This window comes from Cephus cinctus, unplaced genomic scaffold (genome assembly GCF_000341935.2).
Source record: "Cephus cinctus unplaced genomic scaffold, Ccin1 Ccin1_scaffold0136, whole genome shotgun sequence".
NCBI classification, from domain to species: domain Eukaryota; kingdom Metazoa; phylum Arthropoda; class Insecta; order Hymenoptera; family Cephidae; genus Cephus; species Cephus cinctus.
This window is the reverse complement of record NW_014332867.1, coordinates 25560-36432: the sequence shown is the minus strand read 5'-3', so window position 1 is coordinate 36432 and position 10873 is coordinate 25560. Positions and strand designations below refer to the sequence as shown.

The window sequence follows — 10873 nt, the reverse complement described above, 5'->3', positions numbered from 1 at the left end:
GTGAACGTCAGCCTGAGAATTCAAAGGCAGGAGAAGAAAACCAAACGAACAAATAAAAATTATTGTTATTGTGAATGAGGATGACTATGATGAGTGAAAATTTTAAATGAATTTCTCCATGTTTGAGTGATTCCTAGATTCCACCCACGCAATTCCTAAAATCTGTCGTAAAATCCCTGATATCTACCGTAATATTTCTGAAATCTGCAGTAAAATCCCTGATACCTACCGTAATATTTCTGAAATCTGCCGTAAAATCCCTGACGTAAAACTAGGGCCCCCTTCCGATGACGTCAGCCGATGAAAAGGTCGGCGCCGTCGTCTCCTGCGCGCATAGCACCCTCTTCAAAAAAATTCCGGAGCCGTCGGTAAGGAGAAATCTTTCATAGGGGGCCCAATCGCCCTAACTTACCATACACAGGGGGCGCCAACGTCGCTGACGTAGCACGGATGAGAACCCACAGGTCGGTAATACGTCGGTGCAGGAATCTTGATCCAGAATTCTCCTTGTATAACTACTATCCTGCAGAAACCATGCCAACAATTCGCTTAGTTCATGTGTCATACCTCACGCAAAACACGTGACTGGTTCTCGACGCACCCCGAAATTCAGTTGGTGCAATGGCCTGCAAAGTCACCCGACCTAAACATAATTGAAAATGTTTGGACCGAGATGACTAGAAGATGGTCGCCCGACAGGGAGAGGACGAGAACAGCCATTTTCAGTCACATCAAAAGTATTTGGGACGAGCTTCGGCACGATCCTTCCTTTTTAAAAAATTTAGTTGATTCAATACCTAGTCGGTTGAATCAAGTAATCGACCGCGGCGGTTTTTGGACGAACTATTAATGTTTGCATTAATGGTGCGCATCACTCTGCCAGGTTCGCTGACCGGTCTTTTTAAAGGCCACCAACAATTTCATATACAGAGTGTCCCAGAATTGCTTTTGGACCGGAAAGTGGGCGATGCCTGGAGGTGCCCTGAGTACCCTCCCGCAAACCGTTTGCCAAAATTCGCGATAGTTTTTAAATGAGAAGCATTTAAGTGCGACCAATCAGAACGAAGGATTTCCGCGGATTCATTCGCGGATGATAAAGATCGCTGCTTTGCAATAGCTGCCCACAAATTCCGCGCTTAGCAATTGTTTCATTGCCCGAGCGAGCGTTGTAGGATTCGTTGACAAAATCCTAATATGGGCATGGGCGTGACTTAGGCTGGCGCAACAGCTACACGTGCAACGCGCGATCGGCAATTGTTTCGAGATGAAATGAAATGAAATTTTCGCTTAATGCATATCCCGAAACAATTGCCGATCGCGTGTTGCACGTGTAGCTGTTGCGCCAGCCTAAGTCACGCCCATGCCCATATTAGGATTTTGTCAACGAATCCTACAACGCTCGCTCGGGCAATGAAACAATTGCTAAGCGCGGAATTTGTGGGCAGCTATTGCAAAGCAGCGATCTTTATCATCCGCGAATGAATCCGCGGAAATCCTTCGTTCTGATTGGTCGCACTTAAATGCTTCTCATTTAAAAACTATCGCGAATTTTGGCAAACGGTTTGCGGGAGGGTACTCAGGGCACCTCCAGGCATCGCCCACTTTCCGGTCCAAAAGCAATTCTGGGACACCCTGTATATGTGGAAAACCATTCAGTAATCACAGACACCCCCTATTTTCCTACTATTTTTCTAGTGCGCTTCAAAAGGGCATAATCTTATAATGAAGTCATGAAACTTAAGCCCTTCTGCCTGCGCAATAGAAACGTAACTTTAACGTGTAGGGAACCTATCACAATGGTTGCAATCAAAACGGAACTGTCAATAGCAGTCGGGCCAAGCGGCAACCAATCAGCGTGGCTCTAAGAGAATGTGTAACGCGACGCCACGGCAGGGCGTAGGGTTTTTTAGAACGCTGAAAAGAAGGAAGCTTCTAGAGAGCAGAGTTCCCGCCTGTCCGCTAGCCATAACAGTGGATGTAGCTCCCTATTGGCTATTTTGCAATAAAGTGCCTTTTATGATTTAACAAGAAATAAAGCCTTTATTACGTGTCCTGTGAAAGCACCAGTACGCATGTAAGCGTGGGTTGAGTAACGCCGTGAAAATCCCCACAAATTAGTGACCCCGACGTGATAAGTGCTGTGCATCACACGGATGCCGACAAAGCAAGAGAAACCATGTCTGAAGAGGACATCGACGCTGTTCCGCAACTAGAGGACCGTCTGTTAGGCAGGCCAGTACTAGGTTCATCAGCTCCTCACGCGCCTACAAGTTTCCTAGATTGGACAGACGACGGGCACGACGTCGATGAGGTCCGAACCATAAAATTACCACCTTTTTGGAAACAGAACCCTGCGTCATGGTTTGCGCAAATAGAGGCTCAGTCTTATTCCCATCGGATCCGATCAGAAGATTCCAAATTTTTTACTGCTGTCGGAGCGCTGGATTCAGCTGTGCTCAACAACATCGCAGACATAATTCTGTCACCCCCAAAGCTAGATAAGTACCAAATATTAAAGGAAAGACTTATTGCCTGTTTCGCCGATTCCGAGGAAAAACGCATGAGGACTCTTCTCACGGAACTAGAACTGGGAAGCAAACGTGCGTCACAGTTTTTATGGGAAATGAAGACCCTGGCAGCTGACAAGGCCACTCCAGAAATCTTGCGTTCATTGTGGATGAAACGAATGCGTGTCAATGTAAGGACTATTTTGTCCGTTAGCAAAGGCGTAGCGCTGACAGAACTAGCGGAGATGGCGGACAAAATCATGGAGGTAAGCGAGCCGTCATACATTGTTGCTCCTGTAGAACCAACTGCCACACGGCCGACAAAGTCGTCGCTGGAGCTACAAGTTGAAGCATTATGCAAGGCTATCAATGAGTTGGTCGTAAAGCCGAATCAAGATAACCGTCGTTCCCGATCTCGGTCCCGTTCAAATTCTAAGAGCAAGGACGAATAGGAAACCGAATATTGCTACTACCACAGAAGATTTGGTCAGAACGCGAGGAAATGCGCGAAACCATGCTCTTGGGCAAATTCGAAGCAGATGCAGGAAAACTAGAGCCGTCGTCAGGGATTGGGGCGGTCCAGGACGACACAACGAAGAATTACCGCCTCACGGTAACTGACAGGGAATCGGGCATGCAATTTCTCGTCGACTCAGGTGCCGACGTATCAGTCATTCCACGGACAGCAGGCGCATTACACCCCGAGCCCACCGAAATACAATTGCACGCAGCCAACGGTTCCACCATCAATACCTACGGAACTAAGATTCTTCATCTTGATTTGGGACTGCGAAGGAGGCTATCCTGGATGTTCGTCATTGCAAGCTTCAGCAAGCCTATTCTTGGAGCTGACTTTATGCACCACTATGATCTTCTCATCGATCTCAAAGGTAAGCGATTCCATGACTCACTGACAAAGCTGTTTACAGATGGTACGGTGTCTGTCTCGACGGATCCGACTGTGAGGGTGATCGCCAAGGACACACCATACAGCAGCCTGCTCAACAGATTCTCCGGACTCGCCAAACATGATGTAAAGCATTACATCGAGACTAAGGGCCCGCCGGTAGCGGAAAGAGCTCGTCGGCTCAGTGGAGAGAAATTAAAAGTAGCCAAAGCAGATTTTGAATTTATGCTGGCGCAAGGCATCTGTCGACCTTCAGGCAGCCAATGGGCCAGTCCACTTCATCTGACGCCCAAGAAATCCGGCCAGTGGAGATCGTGCGGGGACTACAGGCGTCTGAACGCCTGCACGGTACCGGACAAATACCCTACACCACATCTGCACGACTTTGCACACAAACTACGGGGATGCTCAACGTTTACCATGCTAGATTTGACACGCGCGTACCATGAGATACCCGTAGCCGAAGAGGATAGACCAAAGACTGCGGTGATTACGCCCTTCGGTCTGTTCGAATTTAATGTCATGACCTTCGGCCTATACAATGCAGCACAGAGCTTTTAAAGATTCATGGATGCCGTCCTGAGAGGTTTAGACTTCTGTTTCTGTTATTTCGATGATACTCTCGTTGCATCTAGGGACGAAGCGGAACACGTGATTCATCTTCGGCAAGTTTTCAAGCGGCTGCAGGAATACAGGTCCATCAACACTTCGAAATGCGTTTTTGGCGCACCAGCGGTACAGTATCTTGATTTACAGTGGCAAAGGATGGTACCTGTCCAATTTCCGAACGGGTCACCGCTATCCAGGAGTATTCAAAACCAACTACAGTAGCAGAGATGCTACGCTTCCTGGGTGTGTTAAACTTTTACAGACGTTTCATAAGAAACGCTGCGGAGACACAAGCTCACCTCAACAGATACCTGGTAGGAGCCAAGAAAAAGGACAAGCCGCCAATCGACTGGACTCCCGACGCAGAGCAGGTGTTTGACCAATGTAAGCAACAATTAGCCAACGCCTCATTGCTCGCGCATCCTGTAGAAAACACACTGTTGGCCCTGCACACGGATGCATCCGACACAGCTATGGGAGCTGTTCTGGAGCAGTTGGTGAATGGCAAATGGGAACCTCTCGAATTCTACTCAAAGAAGTTTTCCAACGCGCAAAGAAATTATAGCACCTACGACCGAGAGCTACAAGCAATATACTCCAGACTTAAATTCTTTCGCTTCATAGTTGAGGAAAGAGGCCTGGTCGTGAAGACGGATCATAAACCGATCACATATGCGTTCAAGCACAAGTCGGACAAAGCTTCGCCGCGACAGGTACGTCAGCTAGATTATATAGGCCAGTTCACCACGAAAATAGTCCATGTTTCAGGGACAGACAACATCGTAGCCGATGCCCTATCCCGAGTCAATGAGGTCAACATGCCGGCCATCGTCTGTACTCAGGACATCGCAGCGGCGCAAGCCACAGACCCTGAGCTACGGGAGCTGCTTCAATCGAACTCATCGCAGTAATATACTGCGATGTCTCTACGCAAGAAATCCGTCCGTACATCCCGCTTTCACTGAGAAGGCAGATTTTCAACATCACTCATGGATTGTCACATCCCAGTGGTCGGGCCACAAAAAACCTAATCCAAAGGAAGTTCGTATGGCCCTCCATCAATAAGGATATCATGGAATGGGCGAGGACATGCATCGTGTGCCAACGTAGCAAAATTGCATGACACAATCGCCACGTTCCAGAGCACATCCCGGTTCCAGACAAGAGATTCAGCCACGTACACATGGACATCGTAGGACCGCTGCCGATGGTAAAAGGATACAAATACGTTCTAACCATGATCGATCGCTACACACGATGGCCAGAAGCTGTATCCATTGCAGGCATGGCCGATAAAACCGTGGTAAACGCCTCCTACAGCACGTGGGTAGCACGCTTCTGCGCACCAGCAACCGTTACCACCGACAGAGCATCTCAGTTCGAAACAGATTTCTTCAATGCAATTACCAATCTCGTCGATGCCCAGAGGGTAAGAACAACGGCATACCACCCAGCATCAAACGGCATGATTGAAAGATGGCACCGATCCCTAAAATCCGCAATCATGTGTCACGAAAACGACTCCTGGATTGACATTCTACCTACGGTCCTGCTGGGTTTGAGAACGAGCATCAAGGAAGATATAAAGACAGCCACAGCGGAATTGGTGTATGGTACATACTTACGGTTACCTGGAGAGCTAGTCATAGATTCAGCACGAATGGAGGGACAGGAAGTCTACAGTCGGAATCTCCGAAGTTGAATGAGAAACATCCGTCCTTCTCCAACCGCTCATCACTCAAAAAGAAAGGTCTTCACTCTCAAGCATCTGTCCACATGCAGCCATGTGTTTCTTCGGGTGGATCATGTAAAGAAACCCCTGGAACAACCTTATGAGGGGCCATTCGAAGTGGCGAAAAGAATCTCGGACACTGTATTCGGCATCATCATCAACGGAGAGAGGCAAACGGTCTAGACTAACAAGCTCAAACCAGCATTCCTCGAAACGCCACCGTTGGGACAGGATGAAGCTCAACCGAGCACCCCTGAGGAGCAGACGGAGTACAGTTCACAAGGAACGAGGTCAACGCAAAACTCTGCAAAGCCCACATCTTCTGTTCTTCCACAGGATCCGCTAACGTTGATGAACCGTCCTGTCAACCCAAGGATGTACTCTAGGAAGGTCAATTTCGCGCCTTTGGTCAAGCGCTAGGAAGGAGTAGCTGTAGCGAACTTATCGCAATGGTTCCAACCAAAACGGAAATGCCGAAAAGAAATGAATCCTGAACGCGACAATGACGCGACCCTGGAGGAGGGATTCCTGGCGTTAGTCCAGCAATGGATAGCGACTCGCGGAGAAGTCGGCCAGAGCCGACTCCGCGAGATCCTCGCGACAGGAGCACCAGAGTCCAGCGATGGAGCCCGAGGATCGGAAGCTGTCCCACGGCAGCAGGAGCCGCGCCCGGCATCAGCGCCACTGCTTGCGTTGCCGGCACCCCCAACGCGTAAAACGCCACCCGGAGAGCTGCCGCCAGCATTCGCACGGGCAATTCCGTCGGCAACCAATCAGCGTGGCTCTAAGAGAATGTGTAACGCGACGCCACGGAAGGGCGTAGGGTTTCTTAGAACGCCGAAAAGAAGGAAGCTTCTAGAGAGTAGAGTTCCCGCCTGTCCGCTAGCCATAACAGTGCCTGTAGCTCACTATTGTCTATTTTGCAATAAAGTGTAATTATTAATAGTTAATTCCTGATATATGTGATACTCACTTCTGATATTTAAAGAATTGCAGAAGATAAGAATCAATGTCGACTCTGTGCCATCAGTTTCATCATTTGGTCATACGTCATTCAGAGGGATAATTCCATTGTCCTTGATTGTTAATAATCGTTTTGTGGCAGATGTCACCTTCACGCATAGGGAATGCCCTTATATCCGCGGCACCTTCTGTGGGCGGTGTGGCGAGATAGGCGTGATCCATGGGGAATGCCCACTTTGTTACCCCGAGAAATACGGGTTACCGAAGCTTCTGTAACGCGTAGCTCGCGAAGGGAACCCGAGAGGTTTCCCGGTTGAACTCGGTGTTTGAGTTGTTTTTTTTTGTGTTTTTTTTTCTTTACATTCGGCAATTAATAGCTAAAGAATCCTGTGAATGTTTCTATCTTAGCCTCGTTAAAATGTTCCGACATACCTGAAGTAATCTCGATACGTTGGCAGCTCATGCATCTCGCTGTCGGCTCCCTCAAAATTTTCAATTTTCTCAAGTGTACGTTCCTAGTAGAGTAGCCACGCGTAACGTGGGATTACCTGTGTAAGTATGGTATAAGGAGTACCTTTTGTATTGATGGAACCCGCGTTAAGCCACGCGGGAAATAATAAAGTTAGTAAGTTTAGTCATTGATTTCGTTCTCTTCCTTTCTCTCTTCTTGGACGTTCGGTCGTTCTCGCTTTTTCTTCAATCCATTCTTAGCTCACTTCACTTATACCATCAATTGTCAACTTCACTTCAGTCGGGTGACTAGAGCGACGCTTATGGTAAATCTTTGAAGCTTACCGGTACACGATTCTTGAACCAAAAATTTGGCATTTTTCCGTATACGTTCGGCATCCTGTACTCTAGTCTCCATGGTATAAGTCACAGACCACTTATTGGAGACACGGCACTCCCGTGTTATAGACTGTTAGCACGAGCAGCAGTGCCATCTTATCGGAAGGTTATATCACTAACGCGGAAATTTGTTAGCCCCTGGGTTGCCTGGAACGCGTAGGAATCGCGTAAAGGTGTGCGCCGGTCGGTCTTGCATTTTCCGGTGAGGTCGATCGCGTAAAAATACGTCACAATACATATATAGGTTGTAACGTTGCAAAATTTGCCGTCACAATTTCATGGGTTAGCTCTCGCGTTTTAAGACGTGCTGCATTACCACCACGCACTCTAAACACCATCACAGCAACACACTCCATGGATCCTACTAAAATTTCTTGTATCTTGTATCAATCACAAGGCACCGCCGAACAGACGCCATAAGTGAACGTGGACGATCGCCGCCAACACCTAGTGACGTTTACCCCGAAGGAGTTGGAGGACCCGTTGCCGTATCGCCTACCGACTGGCGGCAGAAGAGGCACGAGAGTAGCAAGCCCAGCCGTACCTAGTGCACGGTACGTGCCAAGGGCTTGTGCACCCTGATCCGAAAGGCGCCTCTCGAACCTCGAACATAGACGGTGACTGGCGGGAGAAAGTGTAGATGATCCTTCCGAGGAATTGAATAACATCAGCAATAGCACCCAGAAGACTCGAGGAGCCAGGCATTCCGAGATGAATGCGACAAGTGGATGACGCTCCTTCGCACCCCTATAGCCAAGGCGACGAGGAGGATGAGCCCATGGGCCTTACCGAAGGTTAGTCAGGTATATATAGATATACAGGGATATACACATATAGTGTAAGGGTATTGTTGTTGGCATGAAAACGTGAATCGCGGATGAAACAAGCAATCCCGTCACAAGTACACGAATTCTCGCGAAAGTAACAATCGAGACTATAACCGGCAAAAGGCCTGGGCGCCAGGTATTCTCTAGGAATACCGATTTCACGAGGCAAGATATCCGGTAACCGCTCTCGCGACAAATCAATCGACAACGCACTAGCTCAGCCTGTTCACCCTGAAACAGCAAAGGCTGGGGATCTTTGATTGGGAGTTAGCGCAATCACGAAAAGTAACAGAATAGAATTTCAACCAATTATAACAACGCCCTTTTTATTAGGACATCAGGAAAACAATAAGTGCAGAAGGGTGGACCGCTCGATAGCTAGGTCCCCAATTACGTGAAATACTCGGGTACGAAAGAAAAAAGTTTTGCACTACAATATGAACAATATTAATAACGGGAGTGATATGCCGAAAATCGGTCGCGTACAGATTACAAAAAGAAATAGTACTTATCGTGTAAGAATCGTACGATAGCCTTAGCAACCGTACTACATAAGAGTAGCTAATAGCGCATCCTTCACGGACCGATAGCTTCCGTTAAACGGATCTCCCGGAGATATCGTTCGCGGAATGTACGATTCCTGGATCGAAGGGCTGACGTACGCTCAGCTTAGGCACATGCTCATCGGTTTCAACGCGAATCCTCAAGGAACGATTGCGGTTCTTCGCGATCGCCTATGTCGTGCCACTCGAAGGGCACAGTTCCTCTATTACTAGAGAACGCTAGGCAATGGCATATCACAGTACATCGGAATTTCAACAGAATGAAGCACAAAAATAACAGTATTAAGACAATGGCGAATAAATATAATATTCGCAAGAATGAATTAAATGTGTGTTAGGTAAATTTACGAACTAGTGCGAGAAGAAAGCACTAGTGCGATAATGTAAAATTGGGCCGATTTACGCATGCGCAGCATTTTAATCGTATCCATAGATATAAAGCGCCACTTTCGCCACACTTCGAAAGGCACGAAAAGTAGTGTTTTTCATGCATGAGTTACATACAAAATTTTAGTAGGATCCATGGAGTGTATTGCCGTGATGGTGTTAGAGTGCGTGGCGGTAATGCGTCACGCCTGAAAACGCGAAAGGTAACCCTTGAAATTGTGACGGCAAATTTTGCAACGTCACAACCTATATATGTATATATCGCGTTAGTGATATAACCTACCGATAAGATGGCGTTGCTGCTCGTACTAACAGTCTATAGCACGGGAGTGCCGTGTCTCCAATAAGTGGTCTGTGCAATGGAATATCAGAACCACGGTCTTACATACAGGTCTTGCAACGAGGCCAATTTTTAGTGGTGGGGGTAACATAGATATTGAAGCAGTTTTGTAATGTATGGCATCTTACCTACGTGTCGCTACTATCGAATGCGCTGGATCAACATAACCTATTTTGAAGTTATTTATTTCCAGTTCCTGCCATTGTGACGTGCAGGGCGTTATCGTCAGTTCGTAGCCGATTGCTAGGAGAAATCGTCGCCAGAACGCAAGGCCTTTACGAAAATGGTCTTGATTACCTCGACTGCATCCAGAGCATGTGGCAGCGCGCGGAATCGCGTATGCCACTCGAATTGCAGCTGGATTTGGCGTTTAATAATTTGCGCCCGGAGTATCATACGGAAATTCGTCGCGAGCAATTCACGAGTTTTTCCGCGTTGGAAGATGTCGTCCGTGAATACGACATGTGCCGCAGGAGGCCCGAGCATCGCGCACCTCCCGCGGCTACCGAAAGTATCCTCCTGGAATCTATTTAAATCAAAGATGCAGTGATCCCAATGAAATGATTCGAATATATTGTTACAACCCAATTTTGCTTAAGTGCTAGTTATTAAAATAGGAAATAATGAAAGTGCCAGATGGTCTTACAGTTAGGTTACAATGATCTCGTAATGCCGTGTCCACACTCACGCTTGCGTACTGACTCTCATACGTTCATTCGGCGTGCAACATTAGACGCCCACGCTGCCTTGGTGTTAGCAATTCTTCTTCTCACGACTCGAGATCCTTCACTTTGGTGATCACTTAAACTACACGACAATATTGTTCGTGGCAAAATCAGAATACTAACATCTAACTCACATTGACTTATACGCTACGCGTGCAACTCGTAGGGCTCGATACGTCTTAAACGTGACGGCCGTTAAAGATGATTCGTCGGATTCAGGTGCGAAACGCGCAACCCCGGATGAACGGCCAATCACGTGTTGGAATTGTCGCGAAAAAGGACACTACCATAGCGATTGTAAGAAAGATCGGAACGGTATCTTTTGCTATTGGTGCGGACTCAGGGGGGTGACGGTTAGTGAGTGTTCGCGGTGCAAAAATCGGCTCGCGAACCGTTCGGGAAACGCGAACGGACGGCAGCATTAGACGGTCCCCGGCTGCCTCCGATACGCGAGCGGACCAGAG

At 47.8% G+C, this 10873-nt stretch overlaps 2 protein-coding genes across 2 annotated transcripts; both read left to right on the top strand.

The window, feature by feature from the left end:
• The first annotated feature begins 2176 nt into the window (after positions 1 to 2176).
• Positions 2177 to 2959, top strand: LOC107263201. The gene has a single exon (XM_015730136.1). The coding sequence runs from the start codon at positions 2177 to 2179 to the stop codon at positions 2957 to 2959; it is 783 nt and encodes a 260-aa protein (XP_015585622.1).
• Positions 2960 to 5206: 2247 nt separating this feature from the next.
• On the top strand, positions 5207 to 5725 carry LOC107263200. Its single transcript, XM_015730135.1, has one exon. It carries the CDS (start codon positions 5207 to 5209, stop codon positions 5723 to 5725), a length of 519 nt encoding a protein of 172 aa, XP_015585621.1.
• Positions 5726 to 10873: the final 5148 nt, after the last annotated feature.